Source organism: Thamnophis elegans, unplaced genomic scaffold (genome assembly GCF_009769535.1).
Source record: "Thamnophis elegans isolate rThaEle1 unplaced genomic scaffold, rThaEle1.pri scaffold_62_arrow_ctg1, whole genome shotgun sequence".
NCBI classification, from domain to species: domain Eukaryota; kingdom Metazoa; phylum Chordata; class Lepidosauria; order Squamata; family Colubridae; genus Thamnophis; species Thamnophis elegans.
In genome coordinates, this window is record NW_022473900.1 from 222506 (window position 1) to 249791 (window position 27286).

Below are 27286 nucleotides of genomic sequence, written 5' to 3' on the forward strand. Positions count from 1 at the left end.
CTCTCCTCCGAGTAGTCGCCAGTCGGCACTGACTGGCGGATGGAATACGTTAATTTAATAACGTATTATTATGTTATTATGTATTAATAACGTATAAGTTAATTTAATATAACAAGCATTGAAAGCCAGAGTGGCAGTATCTACTAGCTTGTCAAAATGGCACAACATTCAAAAGAAACAATAACTTTGCAAAACATCTTGGCTGGAATTCAAAATTTATTAGAAATAACAGAGAGAATTGAGAAGAAGATGGAAAAAATAGAGTTTATAACAGCAAAAAATGATGGGGTCAGAGTCCCAAAAATTGAAGGGGAAAATGATTATAAAGACAAGACAACTGATTACTTTACCAGTGGAGTGAAAGTGGTTGAAAGTGGGAAAGGGGGAGTATGGAAAAGGGAATTAGATAGACAGGAACTATACCTCAAATTTCAAGGCATGGAAGAAGAAAAAAGAGGAAAAACGATGGATTTAAGGAGAGAGAACTTCTCAGAAGAAAGATTGACAACCAAAGATAACCTGATTAAAATAGCAGATGGAGGGCATCGAGATTACTTAAGTGATGCTACAAGCAACAAGCTGTGAAGAGAAGTCCACAAAAAAATTATTAAGGAAATAAATAGAAGATCAATTCCACAAATGACAAAAGAAATAAGACTGTATTATTACTGGAAGAATACAGGCTGATATATGAAAGTTGATAATAAAAATTAGTTAATTTTAGTAATTATGATTAGTAATTTAGTAATTTCTAGAGTGCTGTGTTAAATAAATAATTGATAAGGGTAATAAGGTACATAAATGTGTTGGTTTGATGAGAGGAAATTTGATATAATTAGCAAATGAATTTTTGTTAATAAATAATATCTATAACAATAACAATGAAATGACAAGGGATATAGTGAACAATATGTATGTATGTATGTATGTATGTATGTATGTATGTATGTATGTATGTATCTACGTACGTACGTAAGTATTGGTTTAATAAAAGGAATTGGGATATAAATTGTAAACAGCGATTTGGAAAGGACGATCAGAAACCTTGTTATCAAACATAATTAATTTTTACTTAGAACATGCTATAAAGGAGTAATGTTATTAGATAATATTAGAAATAATTAATGAAATGCTACTATGTGTTTATGTTTTTTTAAAATTTTGGACTATTTCATGTAAAAGGATGTTAAAACAACCACAGTCAAATGAGAAGCGTGGTATGTTGATAGTAAGATTTATAAAGATTTTTGATTTAAAATGCATAATGTGATTTGAATTATAAGCAATGACTGTGGAAGAGATGCATGAAAGGTATTTGTAACTAATCAACACACTTCTACAATATGATTACTGATTAGTAATTTAGTAATGTTTAGAGTGATATGTTAAATAAATAATTGATAATGATAACAAGGTACACACATGTTGGTTTGAAGAGAGGAAACCTGATACAATTAGCGAATGAATTTCTATTAAATTAATAACAATTATAATAATAACAATGAAATGACAAGGGGATATACTTATTATTTATGTATGTATGTATGTATGTATGTATGTATGTATTGGCTCAATAAAAGAATTTTGGGATACAAATAGTAAACAGCGACTTGGAAAAAGGATTAGAAATTTTGTTATCAATCATAACTAATTCTTACTTAGAACATGCTATAAAGGTGTAATGTTATTGGATGATATTAGAAATAATTAATGAAATATCATTATGTGGTTGTGTTTTTTAATTTTGGATTATTTTATGCAAAAGGACATTAAAACAATTATAGTCAAATGAGAATTGTGGGATGTTGATAGTAAGATATATAAAGATTTTTGATTTAAAATATACAATGTGATATGAATTATAAGTAATGACTGTGGAAGAGATGAACAAAAGTTATTTATAACCAATCAACACACTTCTACAATACGTAACAAAAGATTATTTTATTGTATTTTATTTTTCTGTTGTGTTTGTTTGTTTAACCAAAAATTAAAAAAAAATCTTTTCAAAAAAAAAAGAAAGAAGGGGGGGGGGAGTGAGAGTTGCGGCTGCAGTGTGACCTTGGATACAGGAAGAGACTTTGTAAACAAAAACATTGTTTTGACTGTAATTATCTATAGCAGTGGAAGAGAAAAAAAACCTTAATTTGGATGGGTCTGGACAAATTTTAAAATTGAGCAACAGAATTTGGAAGACCATAATTTGCAATTAAATGTGGTAGAACCCAAAAATTTAAAAATCTGTTAAAATAGTTATATAGTTAAAATAGTTAAACTTGCATAATGAAGATTTGGATGTATGATGAACTATTTGTGATACTGAAAAGCATGCGTGAAACGTTAATTGGTAAAGAAAAGCCAGGAAATCAAAGGGAACATCCAGAACAAGGAATAGGAGAAGAGGGGAACACAAATGCGGCACAGGAAGATAAGGTGGGAAAAAGAAGAATTGAAAATAAAATGCAGATAGAAGATTTCACTGGGATATACAATCACAAAGTAAAAACAGATAAAGGAGATGTTCCAAAAAAGAAACCACAAAATAGTAAAGAAAGGAGGAGAACAGGGAAAACCCTGGGGAAAGTTACTAGAATAATAAAAGTAAATACTTTGAAGAAAAGATACAATAATAAAAAAAATAGGAAAAAGAAAAAGAAGTTAGGGGAAAGGGGGAGAAAAAGGAAAAGAATTAAAATTGGAATTTTTGAGAGCCCAAGAGAAAACGATTAAAAGAGGAAGAAAGGGAAAAAGAACTATATTTGTAGACTAAAGAGAATAGTAGTAAGATTGTTATTGTGATGTAACTAATTAAGAAATAAAGAAAAATTGTAGAAAAAAATTGAAAGAAATGCTCTTTATCCTTAAATTGAACTAGAGAATTTATGCTGTTTGTAGCAAAATATACCAATGGAGAAAATGAAAGGAAAATTTGGTGTAACTTTGAAGGGGCAATTGAAGATATTGTTTATGTATTAAGAAAAAATAATCATAAAGATGAAAAGTAATGGAAGAGAATAATTTGGCAGAAAGTGAAAACGAAACTATGATGTAAAAGGGACTATGTAAATGAGAGGATGTAAAAGAAATGACCAGAACAACTCTTTGTTCTTATATAAAAATATAAAATATAAAAAACCTTGGATGAAAAAAAAACAAATCTATATTAAAATGTCCAATAGAGATCATATTTTTTCAACATAAAATAATATTATTGATCTGTAGATCCCTATTACATTTCTATACAAAAGGAATTAATAAGCACTGCAGTTTATGAGATATAACAGGAATAACATCTCATTTAAAAATACATATTTGCAAAGTCTTACTATTATATTTAGTATGGAGGCTATTATATGCCTCAGATAGATTTGGGTTTTAACTTTTGGTGGTGACTATATTCTTTTGAACTATTTCTTGGAAATTGTTGCTGGACAACAAAAAATGATTCTCTGCCATTCTTAGCAGTAGGAGACTTTTTGTTTAAGATTACAAAGGAACATTTATGGCCTCAATTAGCCAATGGACAGAAGACTTCATGTTACTTACTCATTCTGAATAAATTGTGTACAAACAGAAATTATGAATCAACAATTATAATGTAATACTAGAAACCTCTGTCTTGTTGGGTAATCATTTTAGATATTTCCTTATCTAAGCAGAAAAAGAGAATGACAAGGGAGAGAGGAAAAAAGTAATGGGGTCGAACTGGGTTTCCTTTTGAGAAGCTGGCAGGATGTATTGGAAACCCTTCCTTCCTTCCTTTCTCCTCCCTCCCTCCCTTCCTTTTTTCCCATGGTCAGCATTACAAAGCCTCCTGGAGTTTTCCCCATTCACAATACTTTGCATAGATGGAGAAGGAGAGGAAAGGAAATGCTCATGCTGAATTAGTTTTAAACATAATTCAATGACCCTTTGAATGATTCCTGTCTTACCTGATGAATCTGGAAGTTGGTGAGCATCAACATCTGCAACTAAAGATGGATTAGAATTAGTGAAATACACATTATAAAAATGGGTAAGTCATAGACTTTTTTCAAAAAAGTACATGCATGGGTTTGTAACTTCTATGAATGTCTAGCAATAGCAATATCACTTAGACTTATATACTGCTTCACAGTGCCTTATAGCCCTCTCTAAGCTGTTTACAGAGTCAACATATTACCCCCAACAATCTGGGTCCTCATTTTACTGACCTCAGAAGGATGGAAAGCTGAGTCAACCTTGAGTCAATGAGAATCAAACTGCTGAACTGTAGGTAACCTACAGAACTGCATTCTAACCACTGTGCCAACCATGGCTCTTAACATTATATACAATGGTGGGATCCTCCCAGTTTAACAATTGGTTTGGTAACCATGCAATTTGTTTCTTCCTGATTTCTTCAAGTGATCTGTCACCTCCTTTTGAGCAGGTGGAATCATCTCCTCCCATCAAAAATAATTTCCCATCTCTTGGGTTCAACTACATGTGGTCCCCTGGGAGGCCTTAATTAACCATGGATATAAAAGAGGACAGGATTCAAACCCCCAAGGAGCCCAGCCACTTCCTCAATGCTAACTGGGGCAAAAGCCAAGACAAGTTGGCTTGTGCAATGGGCAGTGACTGACTGACAGTATGGTAGAATTTGCTGAAGAATCCACATGCACCAGCCGCTAAAATTTGAATAAAACAAAAAAGTAGCACATTATAGAGTTTGAAGTGAGATTATCAATGAGAAATATCAGGAATTTGCTTATTTTTATACGGCAAAGTTTTCCTTGTCAGGAAGGAGAAAAATTATTTTGCCTCAGCTTCCTCCTATTAAAATCCCTCCTATCAAAAGGGACTCTTGAGCTCCCCCTCGCCCCATTCTTCTAGGAAAGCAAGATGTGGGCCTCAATACTCACTGCCGATGTCAGCCAGGAGGATCCCATATTTCCTCCTGCAGTACTCCCATTTCTATCCCAATTTCTTTTCCATGTGTGGATGGTGGGGACAGAAATCCTTGACCTCCCAACAGTGAGGGCTTTGTGGTGTGTGGTGAGTGTAGTCCACATTACAAGCCACTACAATTTATTCTCCAAGTACATCTTAAATTTGGGGAAACTTGCATACCATCTTCATCACATCATCAAGCTCACAATTTGGATAACAATTCCTTTGTTTTTTCCAATTGTGTATATATCTCTTTCGGGCATTAGAGTCTTAAAGCTGACCAAGATTTCTTGCCAACAGTAAGTCTCCTCTGCCAACTCGGTGCCCCCATTTCTTCACAGGACATCTCAACACTGGAAATTCACTTTCGGGATTACTTGATGCAGGCGCTGGATGGACAGCTGGGTAAGTTAGCAGGTGTGTCAGCAAACGGACTGTCAGAGGGGAGCAACAATGGGAGGGCACTGGATGGACAGCAGGCATGAGGACGAGCAAGCAGGCTGTCAGAGGGTGGCAGCATTAGGTTGGCTCTGTTCTGAATGCTGAACTAGAGATTCAGCTGCAGCAGAGGAAGGGGTGAAGGTGGGGAGGAAGTGGCAGGTGGGGGCTTCCTTATTTGACACTCACCACCAGTGTCTCTTGGGCAGCTTCAGTTGGGGAGTGAGTGAACAGGTTTTCAGAGGGCAGCATAGCAGCAGCACTGAGTGGCGTACTTCCCATTTTGACCCTCTTACCACCGCTGTTGCCTCTGCAAATTGGCTCTGGACCGAATGGGCAGATTGGCTGTGGTGGTGTGTGGGCAGCGGGCTTCTGCCACGCTGCAAGTTTTTGAACTGCCATGGCCCTGCCAGTTTCTTTCTATGTTGTGGCTTTGCCAGGTTTTTTTCTACAGCGACACACCTCTGCACGTTTTTTAAAAGCACTGTGGCTCTGCCATTTTTTTTTATGCTATGCCTCTTCAAGATTGTTTTTTAAAGTGCTGCTGCCACATTGCGAGGTTTTTTGTATATGGATGGAAGTGTTGTAAAAAAAATCTGGCAGAGCTGTGGCACTATAAAAAGGTGCAGAGCCACACCATGGGGGGGGGGGGAATGGGAGAACTGCAGAGCTTTAAAAAGCCTTGCAGAATGGAAGACGCCCTGCCGCTGCCCACGTCCCACCACATCCAAATGGCCCATCCCTTGCCAAGGTTGGAGTTGGGCTAGAGTTGCCTCTAGATCCTTTGCTATTTCTTCTAGTAGTTCATGTAGTTTACATTTAATACATTTATAATTTGGGTATTCTTTGGGCATAAGCACACACATTGAACATATATTGCATACCACAATAGTGTCAGTCATCTGTTCAATGAGTTTCTTTTTTGCTGGTTGCTTTGAGGGTTAAATATATACAGTATATAAAAGTAGGATATTTTGTCTCAATATATATTTGAAGAAAAAATATAGTTTAAAAATATTTTATTTTGGTAGTTCATAAAAGGAATTAAGAGAATGCTGCTCTCCTTTGTTCTCTGACTCCACCCAGCATAACATGCCCTGCTCTCTTCCTTAGTAGCAACAGTAGCATCACAACCTATAAGATACTTTAATACTGTATTATGTCAGGAAGGATGCTGGAAAAAAGGATGGATTAAATTAAACTTTTAAAGATCTCCCTTAAATTCAGATCAATGAACTAACATCTTTGGCTTGAACTTGGCCTATCCATTTATTTTAACAGTGAGAAGAAAATGTCAAGCTGAATGATAGTGCAGATGTTCCCTTAGGTTTGATTTCAAGCTCAAGATCTGGAATCTCAGACTGCTGATCCTAACCACCACCAATAAATCAGACGAGCAAGATTCAGTGGCAAAGAAATGATAATGGATCTTTATTGCCATTTGATCTTTAGTGGAGATAACATTTCTGTAATATGTTGAGTTTTCTTACCTTTCTGTCCAATTTCTTCAAGTTTTTCTGCAAGATCATTTCTGTTGCATTTTCGAAGGACAATAATGCACACCTCTAGAGCATCTTCTCCATAATGTTGAATCAGGAGATCTACAACATTTTGTGCCTCTGCTTTCTCCAGTGAAGCTGTAGAAATGTTTGGCCTTCCATTATAATCAATAGAATTTAGTCTCCATTTAAATTCTTTTAATTGTTTCACAAGGAGTTCATTCAATGCATTGTAAATTTCTTCTTTCACAGTGTTATTCATGTCAATTATGATGGATTATATCCGATCTAAAATTAAAATTAGAGAATTAAACTAATATGGAAAATGAGATTTGAAGGCAACAGGATTCAAGTTATACTAGTTAGCTCATTCACAAAGGCACGACAGTTTATTTATCAATTCATTCATACTTGTTTCTGTATGTCACCTATTCCATACATTCTAGGCAGGCTATATTCCTAAAAGGTAGACAGCACTCATCCTGACCTGAGAGGGCAAGCTATGACCAAGAAGCCTGTCCTTCAGGTTTCCACCTGTCTTTTCCAATGATGTGAACCCAGAGCTTTCCTCTTGGATTTAACATAATGAGCAGAGAGATTCCCCTTGAAGTAGCATATCCCTGTTTGGAGCCCCACTATTCAGAAGGTGCAAAAACACAGTAAACTGTTATTTCTGGATTGTCAGAATGGGTGCCATGGGAATGTAGAGGGTGTTTTCTTATTATCTAATCCCATTTAGGTCATTCATAAGAACAAACACTGTAACTTCCATCCCTGAACTAAGATCAGAAGAGATGCCGATGTGGAAGTTGGAGATGGAATGATAACTATTCAAATGATGACTTTATATATACAAAAAAATAGTAGAAAGAAATAGTAAAGAAAAAGGTATAGACAAAAGTGTGGAAAATAATAGAAAGCCAAGATGATAAAAAAAAAAACAAAAAGAAGCTATTTCTGGCCTTTTTTTTTTTTTACAATAATTACTTGATACAATTTCCCTCTCAAAATTATATAATATAGTTCCATTTCCCCAAATGCAGTCCTTTTGAACCAGTAAATCCAGGAGTTCATTTTTATCCATTTTGAGCAAAAAGTCCTTAAGGAGTTTTTAGCCTTTTATAAAGTGATTTTTCTTCCTTTCCTAATCAAACATGTCAATTTAGCCATTTATGAAAGTTCTACCACCATTGTGTTTCACTCCGCCATTGTGGCTATCTCTGTATTTTTCCATTTTTGCTCCCTGAATTTACCATATATAAAACCAATCACCCATGAATCTTTTGTAATTGGCTATTCATAATTCCTAGTAAGGAAAATTCTAGTTTTATTGGAATATTATTTTTTTTAGTTCTCTGCATAATCATATATATTGGCATTCACTATTTCATTAGCCTGCCATGCATGGTAAACTGTCCCTTTATGGTTTCCAGCTTTTCAACAGCAATTAGAAGTGCCTTTCTAAATTTTAAATAATGTATCATACATCAACAGTACAACATAAAAAATATTTTAAAGTTCTAAGGTAGTATGAATTTCAGACCTTTTGACGATCATCTCCAATTAATCTATTTGTATGTTATAACCAACTTTCTTAGTTATAACCAACATTCTTAGTGCATTTTATCATGCATTTTAACTTGTTCCATTTCAAAACCTCAACAAAAGTTTATATATTTTTGCAGTTATATATTTATTGTATGTACATTATTCCATTTCAAACTCTATGCTGTTCTATTCCTGGTAGGTTTTTATCTAGATTAAACCTCTCCTTTAATTATATGTATGAAAACCAAAAACAAGCCAATTCTTCTGCAATTGGTAGTTTCCTTGATTTCTTCTTGGGTTCTCCATTTTCTGCAGTAGCACATCCTGATGTATTTACCATTTTTCTTTGTCCTCTATTTCTTTTCTATAAAAAGCTTCTTGTTCTGAGGCCATTAAATATATTTTCAGGAAAAACCTGGCTCGGTTTTTCACAGAGCTGTAAAGCATTGTGAAGCAGTCTAATATTGCTATTGCTATTAATTTGTCCATTAAAATATATTCTTTCTATTGGATTTTCCAGAATTAAAACCCAACCCCAGCAAATGCCCTTCATTTATATACTTATTTTTTAACTTTCCCTCTGCCCATGTTTTTATCCCTTCTGCTCTGTTCAGAATTTCAAGAGCCAACATGAATAACAACAATAAAAATTGGGCATCTCAACTTGCTCCCTTCTGCATTTCACAGAGTTCAGTCAGCTCCCCATTCACAATGTAGGCAGCCCTCCGTGTATGACCACAATTGAACCCAAAATAATTACTTGATACAATTTCCCTCTCAAACTTCCATAATATAGTTTCCCCAATACAGTCCTTTTTAACCAGTAAATCCAGGAGTTCATTTTTATCCATTTTGAACAAAAAGTCTTTAAGGAGTTTTTAGTCTTTTTTAAAGTGATTTTTCTTCCTTTCCTAATCAAACATGTCAATTTAGCCATTTATGAAAGTTCTACAACCATTGTGGTTCACTCTGCCATTGTGGCTATCTCTGTATTTTTTCCATATTTGCTCCCTGCAATTACCATATATAAAACTAATCACCCATGAGTCTTTTGTAATTGGCTGTTCATAAGTCCTACAAAGAAAATTTCTAGTGTCATTGGAATATTATTTTTTTAGTTTTCTGCATATATATTGGCATTCACTATTTCATTAGACTGCCATGCATGGCAATCTGTCCCTTTATGGTTTCCATGTTTTCAACAGCAATTTGAAGTGCCTTTTACAAATTTTAGATAATGTATCATATACCAACAGTACAACATCTTATAAAAATTCTTTTTAGGTTCTAAGTTAGAGTGAATTTCAGACTTTTTGACTATCATCTCCAGTTGATCTATTTGTATGTTATAACCAACATTCTTAGTGCATTTTATCATGCATCTTAACTTGTTCCATTTCAAATCTCAACAAAAGTTTGTACATTTTTGCAGTCATATATTTACTGTACGTATATTATTCCTTTTGAAGACTTTGGATTTAATATTTTGGTTGATGGGCTTTGTGCCAGATTTTACTTTATTGGAACTTGGGTGGGGGGCTGTTTGCAGGTAAGTTTAATGCAAAGGGGATCAGGGAAATGACATTAAGGGCTGGTGGTGTTTAATTAAAGTCCTTAAACACTCTGCGTGTGTGCATGGGATCTGAAACAGCATTTAGAAAAATCCTCTATTATGGAAAAGTATGTTCTGTTTATATTTTAAGGATTTGGACAATCATTTTAAAATCCCCAAGACATACAAATAACACCCAAAGAGTAATGTGGACTATCCTCTTAAATTGAATAGAGAAGATTTACTGGTGTCCCTTGATGGAAACTACAAATGGGTAAAGATGATAAAAACTTCAACAGAAAAAAACAAAGAGACTAGAAGAAAATAGGAGTTAGAGTTCAATTATATTTATGGAATTCAAAGATGGCTGGAAAGAATAAGGGAAAATTATTTATTATTAATGGTTAAATAATGAGTTGCTATTTTTGGTGATATGTAATAGTTTATCTGATTTGAATAGTATTTCTTTTGGAAACTTTTAATGGTGCAATAAATTAGTTTGTAATAGTTCTGTTACTGTTTTGGAATATCTAAGGGGTTATTTCTGGTAATGATTGATAGTTTTCAGTTTTACAGGGTGTTCCATAGACTAGGGGCCACTGGGGAAAAAGTCCCTCTTCTAGTCCCTGCCAACTGACACTCTTTGATTGACAGGATCTGCAGCATGCTCATTCTGCTAGGTCACATGGGTAGGTCTCTAGGGTAGAGACTCTTGGTAATAGGCAATCCCTCAAGTAGCTCAGTTCCAGGCATATGAGGCTTTAAAGGTAACCATTAGGGCCTTGAATTGAACCCGGAAACACACCAATAATCAATGCAGCTTGTGCAGAAGTGGTGTTACATGTGACTGGCACCATTTACTACTTGCCCAGCCACATTCTATACCAGATGACATTGCCAAATGACCTTCAGCCCCAAGCAGAGCATGTTGCAGTAGTCTAAATGAGAGATTATAAGGGCATTCAATCAGCAAGGCCTCCAGGTTCAGGTATGGATACTACTGGTACACCATTTGAAGGTGTGCAGAGAGCATCCTAGCCATGGCTGCCACTTGCTCTTTTAGCAGAAACCATGAGTCTATGAGACCCAATTTGCATCTTCTCTCACATACACACAAACTTTCCTCACACAGAGGAACCCAACATACATACCGACATCTGTCCCTCCTGAAACAGAAGGACGAAAAGGAGATCCATTTATCAGTACTTCCTCTATCACAAACATCCTCTATCACAAACTGATTTGTTTCCTCTTAAAATCACAGAGACAACTTCAGCCTCTTGAAAATTGAACATGTGATTGTGCTCCTTCATATGTGTCCAGATCTGAGAGCGCTGTTCTTTGCAATTTTCAAGAGGCTGAAGTTGTTGCCTGTGGTGCAACTAAAGGGGGATGCCTATTGAAGGAACCCTGGTTTTCCAACAATAACTCCATCAATGGGCACATCGATTTGCTACCGACTTATCAAGCATTGAGGCACCAGGAAAGATCCTGCAGGATGAGCAGAGACCAATTCTTATTGGGGAGTAGAGATCAACAGCACCCCACTCCCTTTGGGCATGTAGATTTGTCCCGTGGAGGCATAGCCAGCCCGGACCAAATGCCGAGGATCCCGGCAGAGCAGCTTCAAGCCATAATAGACATGGACAATGATGAATGAGCCAGGCCAGTTACAAGATCACGGGCAAAACAACAAACAAATTTGGTTGATATATCAAATGTGACTGTGAGGTGGAGGAATGGCGGTGTGTGGGAAAGGGCTGGAGAGAATGCCGTTAAAGCATTCTCAGCGTCAGATATATTATATTCAGAATATAAGAAACAATACATTTTATGAATATGATTGAATAAATGTACAGAAGAACAAGTGAGATAAATCCCACAATTGGAAATATAATACACTTAAAGGATACAATTTGTTCAGAAATTGAACTAACAGAGAGGCTTCAATGCATATGGAAAATATTGACTCAGATGATACTTCAAATGAGGGAACTCTGTAATATTGTAAAGAGTCCCAGATATAGATATGGAGAGCAATGAAACAGTAGTATTGGTGCCTAGTATTCCACAGTGGGGACTCCCGATGTAGAAGATAATTCTTCAAAAAAAAATTCAAAATTTGCAAAGACACCTAGAATATTAGTAATAGGAGAGTAATAGCATGGCTATTTTTTGTCAAATATGTCTCTGCACCTGTCCAAAAGTCCTATGAAGTCAATTATTTCTTCGACTGTTAGAAGACCACTTCTGTCTGCAATATGATAATAAGAAACTGACACTCCATATTTCTGGCTTCTGATTTTCAGTGCTTTAAAGACCAGTCCTTTGTGGAGTGCTCAAAATCTCATGGGAATAAAAGTAGATTCAGCAATGGTGGATCTTTTACTCTGCATTATGCATTGTTGTCTGCATCCAGCCTATCATCTCTTACACTGGTTGAGACGTGCAAACACTTTTCTTGTATTGTAGGGACCATATAGTGGCCAAATGGACAGATAAGCTTTCTGCAGAAATGAACATTCCTCTACACCAATGAACCCACCGAGAGACAGAAGTTCTTGCTTTAGCACATTGGCCATAACAAGCCACAATGACTTCAAAATTGTGACATTTTATGACATCATAACACAAATTATGCCTGATGCAAGCAGATGAATTCCATTATTTGCGCTGCAGTCCTGACTTAGGCATCATCATTTGCCTTATTTAACTGGGTGGCCTTATAAATCTTATTTATTTATTTATTTATTTATTTATTTATTTATTTATTTATTTATTATTTATTTATTTATTTATTTATTTATTTATTTATTTGGTTGGTTGGTTGGTTGGTTGGTTGGTTGGTTGGTTGGTTGGTTGGTTGGTTAGTTAGTTAGTTAGTTAGTTAGTTAGTTAGTTAGTCCTGCTCGCCTTGTACTCAATAAATCAACTTTTGTTCTGAGGATTTGAGTCTTGCTTTGAGCTGCTAATGCAGCTGGAATTCCTGGCACGGAGACAATTCTGCCGTCGGCTGGCCACCCCCCCCCTCCCAGAAGCAATCTGTGAGGCTTTGGCTGGCACAATGCCCGGCAAAAAAGCTCACCTTATCTTCTCGCCCGAAGATAAAGGTAAACAAACTGTCAGATGGCTGATAGATGGCTCATCTGACAGTTAAACATGTCCAAGATTCTGGAGCCGAAATGACCAGCTCCCGTCAGCAAGAAATCTCAAACCGGAAGTAAATTTTTTAGCAAATTGAGTCAGCAACTTGCCCCCACAGTCCGGGTCCTCATTTCACCCACCTTGGAAGGATGGAAGGCTGAGTCGACCTTGAGCCGGTGAGATTTGAACTGCTGAACTGCAGATCACAGTCAGCTAAAGTGTCTTGCAGTACTGCACCCTAACCACTGCGCCACCTCGGCTCTTATTAATACAAAAATAAGTCAACAAGATTTTAGAATGCTGGAAAGCCAGGAAAATTTGTCAAAGTGATAAGAATAGGCTTTGTGGACTAGATCAAGGTCCAGCCCAGGATTTCACACCCAGCAAGAATTCCTAGAAATGGATATGAACATAGAAAAGGCCCTTTAATGTATTTTCTCCCAATCATGAATTCAGTTCAATTCAATTCAGTTCAATTTAATTCAACCAAAGATTGGCTTTGGTTTGTCTATAGTGAGCCGTAGCATGTGAGGTAAATATAGAGTAGCTGTGCTGAATTACAGTGAGATAAATAAACTAAGGTTATTTGTGTAAAAAGGAATGAACCTGACAGACTCCATTTTGATAGACTCTATTTTACACTTCAGTTAAAGTTAAAGCTAAATATTAAAATACTGAAATGCTAGAGACAGCAGTCTCATAAGATCATAGTGACCTTTTCTAACACTTAGCTAAGAATGTAATAAACAACAAAACTATTAGGGGCTTTCCAGAAGGGGAAGTTTAAGGAGAACTTGGATCGGCCAGAAGGAAACTGACATCAGTATCAGTCTCAAGAGGCTGATATGGGTTGATTGATTACTTTCTTTTAAGGAGAATGTTTACAGAAAACAACTGGTTGAATAATGGCCAAGTACACTTTTATAACATGTCTTTTGTAATGCCTTTATGTAAAGAATCTATTCTGTAGGAGTGTCCTGTTTTGTGGGAGTGGCTTGGTGGCCATGTGACAGGGTGGGAGTGGCTTGGCAGTCATGTGACCGTGTGGGTGTGGCCAAACTTACTTAACAATACTCTTGCTTAGCAACCAAAATTTTGGGCTCTATTGTGATCATAAGTTCCTTTGTTTGTTTGTTTGTTCTTTCTTTCTTTCTTTCTTTCTTTCTTTCTTTCTTTCTTTCTTTCTTTCTTTCTTTCTTGTGTCTCTCTCTCCCTCTTCTTTCTTTCTTCCCTTCATTCCTTTCTCTTCCTTCCTTCATTCTTCGTTCCTTCCTTCCTTTCTTGTGTCTCTCTCCCTCTTTCTTTCCTCCCTCCCTCCCTCCCTTTCTCTTTCTTTTTCTCTCTTCCTTCCTTCCTTCATTCTTCCTTCCTTCCTCTCTTTCTTGTCTCTCTCTCCCCCACTTTATTTTTTCCTCTATCCTTCTTTCTCTTTCTTTCTCTCTCTCCCCTCCCTCTGTCTCACACACGCACATCCCTTCCAGTTGGTGAAAAATTCCTCACTATCCATTTAAAACTAACCTTATCACCCTAAGCACATTTAACTGGAGTGAGTTGGTTGGGGGTTGATTTTCATGGGAGAAGAAGGGGGACTCTGTACTTGGCATTGAAGGCTTCACTCCCAAGATGCCCCTGTCTTCCTACCTATAATCGTAAGCATTGAAAGCCTGAAAACGCCACCCCCGTGTTTTCATGAGGGCAAGTAGTTCCATGAATTCTATTGAGGAATTGAGCCAATTGGCAGCAATGACTGGAAAGGAGGATGTCAGCCTCTGCTTTGCTGCTGCTTTGGCTGCCATTGAAACGGGGATGGTGGGCATGGTATTTGGGAGGGGACTGACTGGAGGAAGATTCTGGAGTTTGAACTGTCCACCTTACTGCACATGCAGAGGAGGGTTTCCCGCCAAGGCGAACGGCACCAGCATTCCATCCTGGTGATGCCTTTCAGAGTTATCTCACACCTGACACTTGGAAGAATTATGATTGGACTGTGCATGGGATGCCAAGGGGAGGGGAATGAATTATACAATATATTATTCACTTTCGCGCCTAAATAATCAGACTTCACTTTGCTTCGCTTCTGTTCATTTATAATTAGTAAAAGTACACTTGATTTCTATCAATGGAGTCTTGTGGTCTTCTTTCCTGATTATTGAATGAAGGAGTGCTGACAGAGAGACGTTTCACTTTCGGGGCTCCTGCTCTGCTCAGCTCCAGGGAGGGCTTAGGTAGTGGTGGTGGCAGCAGCTCCTGGGGAGTGAAGTCATGGCCATTGTCTCCCCTGAGCTGCCGGCTGAGTCTCTGAGGCACCTGTTGCTTGCAGGAGGAAGGGGAGGGGCAGTGTAAAGCAGCGCCGCCTTAATCCAAAGCCTCTGGGTAACTGGGAAAGAAAGCTGCACTTAGAACCTGCCGAAAACTGCCGCTCAAAAAGCATGTCTTTCTTTCCCAGTTACCAGCTGTCTGGTTTCCAATGGGAGGGGAGAGAAATCCATGTGTTAGAGGGAAAGGAAGGATGAGCTTCTGCTAGGGACTGCCTATTTCCTCCCTCTCAAACATATGGATTTCTCCCCCCCCTCATTGGAAACCAGGTGGCTGTCAAAGAGAACGGAGCTTGCGCTGTTTGGACTTCTCCCAACAGCTGAATCCTCCTCTCCTGTTCCTTCTTTATTGTTGGAAATTGGTGCTGAAACCCAGGAGCAAGATGTCTTGTCTGGAGAAGAGTTTTGATGGACCTTCGGTGCCAGCAGAGCTTCCATTTTAAATGTTCCGAGGGGGGTGAAAATGCTTTTCCAGAGAGATTGCTCAACTACATTGAACGGAGGCCTGGACAATGAAAAAGCAGAAAAGCCCAATTTAGATTAGAATTGGAGAAAGTGGCACAATTTCTACGGTTTCAGAATGTAAAGAAAGAAAAAGGTGAGGATTTACTAGTCACGATGGCAGACCTTATGGCAAAGGCTTTGGGAATAGGAAAGGATGAGATTGCAAGTGAGATCAATGAGACATATAGAATCCAGACAAACTATGCAAAAAAGAACAATCTACTGAGAAAAGTCCATGTAAAGTTTGTTAAAAAATCAATACGTGACAAGGTGCTGAATAGAACAAGAGATGATCTGATAATACACAATCAATGACAACTAACAGTCCTAAAACAGGTACTGAGGAGAATCAGAGACCTAAGAAGGCCCTATCAATTTTTAAGATCTGTACTGAATAAATACGAAATTAACTTCAGATGGCTGATGCCGGAGGGCATACTGGTAACTTGGAGAGATAGAAGACTCAGAATAGACACGGTGGAACAAGCGGAAGATTTCTACAATAATCTTGTTGGGCAGAAGGATGAGGAAGATGAAGGAGAACAGCTGGGAGTAAGGATGCAAGGACTCAGGGCATAGTTAAGAAGAGAAAATGAACTAGTAGAGACAAGAAAAGAAAAAGAAGTTGTTTTAGAGAAAAAAGGGGAAGAACCAAAAGAAGTGAGAGAGATAAGGGCAACAAGAAGCACATGACCTAAATACACATAGAATCATGTCGGGAGAAATCAAGATTCTATCATTGAATATCAATGGTCTAAACTTACCCCAGAAAAGGAAAACCACCTTTAATAAACTAAAACATTTGAATTATGATATAATTGCAATGCATGAGGTCCATATAACTAAACGACAGATCCAGATCTTGGAATATCCTAGATTGGGTAAACTTTACACGGCATTAGCTGATCAAAAGAAAAGAAGAATAGCACTATATGTTAAAGACACAATCCAGACTAAACTAATTTATCATGATGAGGAAGGGAGAATATTAATTGTAGAAATAATGTTAAACCAAAAAAAGGTTTCACTGGTTGTAATATATGCACCTAATGAAGGTCAGGAAAATTTTTATTATATACTACATAGCATTATTTGAGAGATGGGAAATGAAAATGTCTGTTTAATGGGTGATTTCAATGCTATAGTTGACCAGAAATGGGACTATAAAAGTGGAAAGAAGAGAAAAGGAGGTAGGAGAATTTTGCCCAGGTGATTCTTCCAAATAGCTGAAGAATTAAATATCTATGATGTATGGCAAGAAAGATGTCCAGAGGGAAAGCAATATACCTTCTACTCGAATAGACATGAATCCTGGTCAAGGATAGATATGGTCTGGATGTCAATGGAGTTAATTTCGGAAGTGAAGGTGATAGACATATAACCCAATTTATGGGCCGACCACAATCCCATGAGGATTATATGGAAAAAACAAAAGGGCAGTTATTGTTGGTTATTCAGTGGAACAATCCTAAAGGATCAGGAATATATTAAAAGAGTTAAGCAGGAATTAAAATTTTTCTTCAAAAAAAAAAAAAAAAACTGGCCACGAGACACATCCATACAAAACCTATGGGATACAACTAAGGCATTTATAAGAGGGGTCACAATATCAGCTACAGCTAGGAAGAAAAAAAATTGAGAATCAAAAAATAAGAGAGTTGAAAGAAAGGTATAGAAATTTAGAGAGTAAACTTCAAAAGAAACCACAAAATAGAAGTATAAAAGGAAGTATGGAATTGATTAAACATGAATTGGCTATATTTGAAAAAGCAAAATTGACACAGTCTATTAAAAAAAGCAGAACAAAATTTCTTTGAGAATGCAAATAAACCGGGGTGGTGGCTATCCTATAGGCTGAGGAAGCAGAAGCAAGAGAATTGGATCAATAAATTACAAGATGAAAAAGAGATCTGCTATCAACTAGAGGAAAAGAAAAGGATTACCCAAGAGTTCTTTGAACAATTATATAGAGAAAACCGAGACTATACAAAGGAAGGAATACTACAATATCTGGAAAAGTCAGATCTGCCAAAGATACCAGAGGAAATAAAAGATATGCTCAATGAAGAAATTAAAACATCAGAGATAATTGAGGCCATACAAAGACAAAAGAACAATAAAGCTGCAGGGCCAGAAGGACTGCCAGCGGAAATATATAAAGAATTCCAGGATATGCTTGTTCCAATGCTGTTGGAAGTTTATAATGCTGTGTTGAAAGAGGCGAAGACACCGTTATCATGGACGGAGGCGAATATTGCATTATTACCTAAGGTGGACACAGACCAGATGTTTATACAAAATTACAGACCAATCTCACTGCTAAATGCAGACTACAAAATTTTTGTTCTAATAATAGCAGAAGGGTTGAAAAAATTCCTTACATCATTCATCCACACATATCAAAATGGATTCCTCCCCAGAAGACAAATTAAAAACAATATGAGAATTATGCTGAACATTCTCGAATATTATGAAGTGCATAACGAAAAACAGGTTGCACTATTTTTTCTCGATGCCTAAAAGGCATTTGATAATGTGAACTGGGAATTTTTGCATCAACAATTGGAACACATGGAATTTGGGGATAAATTTATAAACACGATTAGAGCAATATATACAAATCAAAAAACCAAAGTAATAATTAATGGTGAATTAACGCAAAGTATAGCAATCCAGAAAGGTGCAAGACAAGATTGTCCCCTATCCCCACTGCTGTTTATATTAACCTTAGATGTTTTAGCCAGGAATGTATGTAAAGAGAAACAGATAAAGGGACTAGAAATTAAAAAGGAATAATTTAAGTTACAGGCTTTTGCGGATGATCGAGTGTTTGTTTGTTTACCAGATTTTATAGTCTGGTATGAAACTTATTGAGTAATTGAGAGAGTATGGGAAAGTAGCGGGTTTAAAGATAAATATGACAAAGACTAAAATGCTGGTTAAAAATATGACATCAAATGCGAAAGAGGAGTTAACAAAGAAATTGGGTATCCAAACTGTCAAAAAAGTCATATATCTAGGTATACATTTATCTGCGAGGTGTGTGTCCATCAAAGAAGATAACTATACTAATTTGATCAATAAAACTAAGAAAGACTTAGAAAGGTGGAAAAACCTATAACTGTCCCTGATGGGTAGGATCGCAGTCATAAAAATGAATGTATTACCAATTTTTTTTTCCTATTTCAGAATATTCCCATTAAATTAGAAAAAGGTTTTTTTTAAGGATTTGAATCAATTGGTTTCGAAATTTATTTGGCAGGGAAGAAAACCAAGAATAAAACTCAAGGCTATGCAAGACACTAAGAAAAAAGAAGGATTTGGCGTACCAGATTGGGAACTTTATTATACTGCAGCCACTCTAACATGGTTAAAAGAATGGATAATGTTGAGAAATAAAAGATTACTCAAATTGAAAGGTCCTGACCTCCAAGCAGGATGGCATGCCTTTCTATGGTATGAAAAAGGATCTGCACATAAATATTTCAATAGACATTACATCAGACAGTCCCTGTTATTAATATGGAACAAAATTAAACACGACCGCTATACCAAAACACCCATTCGGCTATCTACGATGGAAGCATACATACACCCAAATTTAATTACGGTAATATGGAAAATATAGTTACATATAAAGTTATTGAACAGACAGGGGGAGATCAAAACTATATTAGAATTGGCATCACAAGGGGTACAAGTAGAATGGTGGTCCTACTTACAGATACAATCAAGGTTTGCACAGGATAGGAAGAAGGAAGGTATTGCCAAAGATTACATAATATTAGATAAACTTTGATACAGACAGAAAACAGGCTGATCAAAGTGTTGTATAGATTTTTGTTGGAATATAAGCTAGAAGAGGAACATGTCAAAGAAACTATGGTCGTCTGGGTGAAAAAATTTGGTTATAGTATGCAATTGACTAAGTGGAAAAAACTTTGGATACTTAATCAGAAACTAACAATGGCTACGGCATATAAAGAAAATCTTTATAAGATGTTCTACAGATGGCATCTCCCTCCAGCACGGCTCTCCAAAATGTTTAAAAATCTGGCCCCAAATTGTTGGAAGTGTAAAAAAACACCAGGCACTTTTTATCATAAGCGGTGGACGTGCAATGAGGCAAAAAAAATATTGGAAAATGATTTGGGAGACCAAATCTTGTTTAAACAAGAAACTTTTCTCCTACGCATAATACCGGAGGGGTTTAAGAAAGATACACTTTATTTAATTATACAAGTACTAACTGCAGCGCGCATAACTAATGCACAATATTGGAAAAAAGGAAATACACCATCAGAGCTAGATATAATCAGAAAAGTGTTGGCCTGTGCAAAAGCAGATAGGCTCACTCTTAAACTTAAAAATAAAGGGGAATCAGAATATTTTGAAGTCTGGAACAGATTTTATGATTGGTATAAGGCAAGGTGACAAGACTGGAACAAACTGTATATATTGTGATTGGACAGAAGGATAGACAATGTATTAAGTAGGCTAATTGTTAATGGTTGAGACTAGCTGTATATAATGTGAATGTATGGTCACTTCGACTTCACGGTACTGCATTGTTTTAAATGTAAAAATAATAAAAATATATTTTTAAAAAAGCAGAAAAGCCCGAGCTGACCTGAAACCTCAGTGCACTGAACCCGGTGACTATGAGTACGATTTACTTATTGGGGGGGGGGGTGTCCCTGGGTGGTCTATTTCCTTTCTTGAATGTTTGACTGTGATGTGTGCTTGGAGCTTTCCTCTGCGGTTTAGCTATAAAGCTAGAGGCTGAGCAATGATTCAAAAAGCTAACGTAACTTTAGATGGTTGGGTAAATATGGGGCCCCAATTTGGAACATTTGTTAAGGATCCTGGGAAATATGCAGATGGAAATATAAGGAAATTCCTTCAATGGCTCTCCTATACCCCTTGTCATTTAGATGGATGGAGTTCTGCACTGGGTAGTAATCAGGGGTGGGTTTAAAAATTTTTTACTATCTATTCTGTGGGCATGGTCTATGTTGTGGGCATGGCTTGGTGATCATGTGACTGGGTGGGCGTGGCCAACTTGTAAAATGTGGTGAAACTTACTTAACAACACTCTTGCTTAGCAAACAAAATGTTGGCTCAGGAACTCTGGTATTTGAAGTGTGCAAGTCTTAAAGTTGTCAAATTACAACGCTTGACACCCTTGTATCCTTAACACTTTACAAAAAAAAAAAAACCAGGGATGTTCAAACTTGATAGCTTTAAAACTTGTGGACTTCAACTCCCTGAATTCCTCCTCCAGTCATGTTGGCTCAGGAACTCTGGCATTTGAAGTGTGCAAGTCTTAAAGCTGTCAAGTTACAATACACTTGCACCCCTAACCCTTTAGAAAAAAAACCCCAGGGATGTTCAAACTTGATAGCTTTAAAACTTGTGGACTTCAACTCCCAGAATTCCCCCTCCAGTCATGTTGGCTCAGGAATTCTGGCATTTGAAGTGTCCGAGTCTTAAAGCTGTCAAGTTACAATACACTTGCACCCCTAACCCTTTACAACCCGCCCAAAAAAGAACTAAAACATAAAGCATTTTGCACCCAGGGAAAGTCAGAGCAAGGCATACCAGCCACACACCACCTCCACCTCCACTTTGAAGTCTTTCTATCATGCTGCCAAAACCCCATGCCACTGTTTACCTGTGGTCACCCTTTCAATCTCCCACTTGTGGAGGATGCGTGGTGGTCCTCCTGGAGGGGCAGCTGAAGGACACTTTCCCCCACCCCCAAATAGCGGGTAGGCTGAGAAAAATGAGAGGGGAGATGCAAGGTGGCAAGAAGAGGCAAGGTGGCCCTTCAGAGGCATCACTTTTCAGCCTGAAACAAAGCGGCAGAGAGGAAGGAGTCTCTGGTGGCTGCAGCAGCAGCAACAGCGGTGGCAACAGCTGAAACACAATCCCAGGCAGTCAGTTCTGCTCTCCTTTCCCCAAGCACTTTTGGTGAATCCGGCTGGGCAGCTGGGCTTTTGCCATCACTGAGAGCATCACTGGCAACTGTTTCTTGCCATTGCTGCCGAGCCAGATTCCCCAAAAGCAGCGCCAGAAGCAAATGGGACATGCTCGGGGAAGGGAGAGTCAACTGACTGCCCTGGATTGTGCTTCAGCCGCTGTTATGAAAATTTCTGTTTTGCCAGCTTGGAGGCTGGCAAAGAAGCCTCCATTTCCCTGCCACTGCCGAATGGTCACGATGCCCTCCCCCTATGGATTGACGCCGATGGAAGAAAGAAGCCGGTCTTGGGAGGGACCTACCCTCCCCCTCCAGAGAGCCCATGCTGGGAGAGAGGAGGCAGGCTAGTTTAAACATGGGCGGGTGGTTTGGGGCTGGTACCTCCTTCGCTCATTTGGCAGGCGGAGAAAGAAAGGAAGCATGTCATAAAGCACCCCTACCACCAATGGCGAAGGGGAGTGCCTTTGTCCTTGGCTATCACGCACCTCCTTTCTTTCTCCACCCACACGAATTTTAATGGAATCAAACTACAGATGGTATAGTCCAGAGATGGTGAACCTTTTTTGGCTTGCGTGCCGTAAGTGGGGGGAGCACAGGGGGGTCTTGTGCGGGCATGCCACACCCATAATGCAATGTGTGACCCCCCAATGCGCATGCACGCACTAAAGGTGCAACCCCCATTTTTGTATGCTTTTTTTGCCCTCCCCAGGCTCCAGAGGCTTTATAGGAGCCTGGGAAGGGCAAAAACAGCCTCTCCCACCCCCAGGCACCCTCCGGAGGCTTCAGGGACCTTCAGGAGGCTTCCCTGAAGCCTCGGGAGCAGTCAAAACGACCCTCCAAGCAAACCAGAAGTCACCTCTGGAGGGCGAAAAATGGCTTTAAAAAAGGGTGAACTCGGCTGGCCAGCGCACGCTTGCGCGCTGGCCAACTCACAGGGCAGCGCCTCGCATGCCCTGACAAATGGCTCTGCGTGCCACCTGTTGCACGCGTGCCATAGGTTCGCTATCACTGGTATAGTCTTTATTAGATAAGTGCCTAGAGCATCTCCAGAGAGGAGATGGGTAGTCCAGTGCTGTAAGGAATAGAACAATAGGGGTAACTTTAAGGAGTTCATTAAGGTGATTAGGAAATAATTAGAGATTGGGAAGAAGTCGAACCTGTCTAAATGAGAATTAGCTGTTTTTTAATAACGTGATGTGATTGTTGTTAACTGTGTTTAGGATGCATATTTATTCTTAAAGTGATAAATGTTATGTGTGGTCTTCTGGCAGATGACAAATTAAGTACATTTCTTGGCTTGAGCTTGAAACTGTGGGAAAACAGGGGTGGTTCGGGCCCAAGATCATATCTTCGATTAAAAACCATGCCTGAAAGTTTCCCATTGCTTGAAGAATGAGCCATAGGATGCCGGTGTTGCTGGCTTGTTAGGAAATAATTTTATATGTTAGTTTATATAAAAGGATTGATTGCAGTACCCAGGAGAAGTGATCCTGAGACCTGTGAATGCCTGTGTGTAGGGAGTCTCCTTTTGTATAAAGAAATAGTAAGTTGGAAGGTTTGTTGTTGATGTTGTGACAGCAATTGTGAGTGTTTGAAAGAAAAAAGAAATGAGAAAGATCCCATGAAAGTGGGAGATGTCTGTGAGTTAAAAGGTTATTTGTGAGTTCCTTTGCTGGAAGGATATTGTTGGAAGGATTAAGGGTTTTTCTCCTCTCTTTGTTTTCCTCTTCTTTTGCTTGGAAGCAGAAGGAGGGGGGTGAGAGAGGGAAGGTGTGGCTTGCTTTCTCTTTTACACATTTTTCCTCTCTTTGCTGAGTCTGTCTGAAAGAGAGAGGAGGGGCAAATGGGTGACTTGCTTCTGCAGAATAGCTGGAGCATATGATAGCTATGCAGGACTGCTCTGAATTGCGATTTTAATTTTATTATTTCTGGAATTTTTTTAAGTGTTTAAATACACTTATAAAACAGAGAAGTTGACATTAAAGTTTCAGCTAAATATATTTCAGAGCAGAGACCCAAACTACTTCATTTAATTTCCCCCCCTTTTTTCTGAGGGCATTATTTTTTAATACCCTCTTTTATGTTTTTATGTCTGTGCATTTTGAATGCTGAGGAGTTATTTGTAAACAAGCAGAGGCAAATTAGGATTTATAATATTTTAGTGTGATAGATTTGACAGATGCTTTTCGGACCTGCCTGTAGGGCAGAGGAATCAAGGGATATTTTTGCCTTCCAATGGTCTGACCAGATACAAATGGTAATCAGCAGTACAGGTGGTGTGTTCTACCCCAGGGATTTTCAGAAAGGCTGGATTTATTTTGACAACCGTTTGACCAGGTGTTGGAAGTTTAAACAGTCCAGAGGTATACAGTTGTTACAGTATGTAGATGATTTGTTGTTGTCTGGAGAAAAGAAAGCAGACGTTGAAGATAGTACAAATGAGTTTTTGAATTTTTTAGGTAGTCAGGGGTTGAGCGTGTCAAAGGGATAGTCACAACCCTTACCTAAGAATAAGAAGGAAGTTAGGAAGTTGTTAGGTTTGATTGATAGAATATTGTAGGTTGTGGATAGATGTCTGTATGATAAGTTGTTGGATGGAGAGCCTTGGAATGTTTTTTGGAAGCAAAGTGATGAAGAAAGGTTTGAAGGATTGAAGTAAGCGATGATACAAGCTCCTATTTGGAGCTTGCCAGATTTAGGAAGCCCTTTCACTTCTTTGTAGCAATGGAAGATAGTATTGCTAAGGGAGTATTTAGCTCAAACCTGGTCTGGGAAAAAAGAAACCTGTGGAGTTTTCTCAAAATTGATCCAGTAGTGCGAGGTTGGCCTTTGGCTTTTGTGTGGAATGGTATAGTGGTGAGTAGTCCGTATCAGATGAAAACAATCCTGATGCCAACTCTAAAGTATGAGAGGATTTAGAAGATTGTCCTATATAGGTATTAACTTATTTATTTATACATTGTATATGGATAAATAAACAGATTATGCAGCAACAAGTAGCTGGGGGAAGATGGATGGGTTGAAGCCTTTCTATGTGCAAGAGCAAAGGCACAGATGATGGTGAAAATTATATTGGAGCAGATAATACCTAGATATGGGTTGGTTGAAACCATTGATAGTGATAAAGGTACACAATTGGGAATTGATTGGCAATAGAACAAAGTAAAACATGTTTTGTTCACTGGAAGAACAACTCCAGGTTCTATGGATGAAATGTTTGCCTTTATCTCTTTTATGTCTCTAAAAATAAAAACAAAAATAAAAAGATGTTTCATTATATAAAATGAAGGTTGGGTTACAACACTTGGAGATTCCACAATATGGCACATATGATGTTTTTGTAAAAGAACTGTATACTCGGGTTGTCCTATTTTTAAATCCTATCTCAGGAAAGAAGGTCTGCTGTTTCTTGAGATGACCTCTCAAAATTGCTGTCCATAAACAGAAACCTAGTGATTGAATCCTGATAACAAGCCTAGCCTGGGACTGGTCCTGCTAAATCCTGATGGCCACTGACACAGCAGTGGGGACAAAAGACTCATTCTTCAGATTTTCAGTGAAGCAAGGTTCATCAAATCCTCTTACACTAACTTTTCCTCATCTCAAATCACCTGATTGCAACAAGGCAAAGATTGAAGCTTTGCCCAACAGGGAAGCCAGTGCTAGTAACTTCTGTCCTTGTTATATATGCAGCGTTGGACTAAAATCATGCCAGGATGGAGTATCTCTGCCTACCCTCAATGAATGAGATAACACAGGCTTCACGAAAGCCTAGCGGCAGTTATAAAAGTGGTGACTGGGTCCTGATCAAATCTTTGAAGGAGAAGAAATTGCAACCAATGTGGGAAGGCCCGTACCAAGTACTGTTAACAACCAAATCGGCTGTGCGAACCAAGGAACAAGGCTGAGTGCATTACTACAGAGTGAAGGGACTGGTGGATTCAACTTATGGATGGACAATGTCATCAGATACATCTAACCCACTTAAGCTCACATTCTGAAGACAAGCATCAGATTAGCTTAATAAATTTATGGAACATTGGGAGTGGGAACTGCTTATTTGGCTGGGGGTAATAAACTTCTATATCGTGTTTTTGCTTTTTCTGAAAAAAGAAATAATAGAGTGGTTGAAATCTATGTTGTTTCCTCCAGTGAATGTAAGCCTCCAACTGGCTGAAGACCTGGACGTTTAAGGATAAACTTTTGTTTTAGACAAACCCTGAATAGGAGGCCTAGTTCATTAGGACAATGAAATTCACAGTGATGGTAGTGATTGCCTTGTTGGATGTCTTACCACATATGCAAGTAGGATGGAACCTTTTGACATGTTGCCAAGTTATCCTATAACGTGGCATCAACTTTGTTTCCATACCGAATATTATGTAGAATTATAGCAATGGCTAAATTGCCCTATGTGTGGAAGGGTAGTTGTGCAATAGGATATGTTAAAGTTCTACCACACATAAAACAAAATAGACAAGTGGTTGGACAGTCAAGACCTGGACCTAATAAACAAGTCAGTGATCCAAATAAAAAGGAGGGAAATATTTTTTCTGGATTTAATGAAGGTAGCTTTGAATAGTTCATCTTTTTGTGTGAAAGGAGAGACAACAGTCTCCGATATCATGTCTACATGTTTTGCAGGAGTGCCTGTCCCTGGAAAGTTTTTTATCTGATGAAGCAAAAATCACCATAGAGCTTAATAATTATAATCTTTCCCAAGTAATTATGCTTTTTGGAAGTCCACCTAAACCTAATAAGTGGACTAACCAAAAAGAATTAATGATAGAATTAAAAACAGTATTGCCTGCTTATGATTGTGTATATTACAAAGATCCAGAAAAGAAACAGGAAAAGGTGATATATGTGCAGGTACCTATTGATCATGTATTTACTTGTTCTGAGGTGGAAGAGGTAGAAGCTGCAGGACCGGTATTATATTTACCTAAGGTTGGTTTCTGTTTTGTGGCTTACATGCCTATGAATATGTACCTTCTAATGCAATAGGAGGTCCTTGTACTATTGGACAATTAACTACCTTTATGGCAGTACCACATTTTAAGGATATTAACCAGCAAACAGAGTTTTATTATGAAATGATGAATCAAAGTCTCTATCATAGTAACAGTGCCACAAAAGGTGATTTCAAAGGATGCTACACGATGCTACTAAAGATAACTTTTGCAAAAGTTTAATCTAAATAAATGCTTTTTAACTGTTCATGGTCTCCTTGCTCTCGTTCCTTTACAAGATAGAGATTTATTTTTCTCACAATCTTATTAATACAAAAATATATCAATGAGATTTTAGAATGGAGGAATTCAAAATTATTGTAATTTGTAAGTAATTGTAATTTGTATTATTATAAGTAATTTGTGTGTGTGTGAGTTTT

The 27286-nt window shown here is 37.9% G+C and overlaps 1 protein-coding gene across 1 annotated transcript in view; it reads right to left on the reverse strand.

Annotated features, from left to right (window-relative positions):
• The window catches only part of LOC116523608 (NACHT, LRR and PYD domains-containing protein 12-like), a 40630-nt gene extending 33496 nt beyond the window's left edge, over nucleotides 1-7134 (reverse strand). The window contains 2 exon segments of the mRNA XM_032238724.1: nucleotides 3933-3971; nucleotides 6843-7134. Of these exon segments, the coding sequence (XP_032094615.1) occupies nucleotides 3933-3971; nucleotides 6843-7113 (310 nt within the window). The 5' untranslated portion in view covers nucleotides 7114-7134.
• Between the last annotated feature and the right edge of the window lie 20152 nt (nucleotides 7135-27286).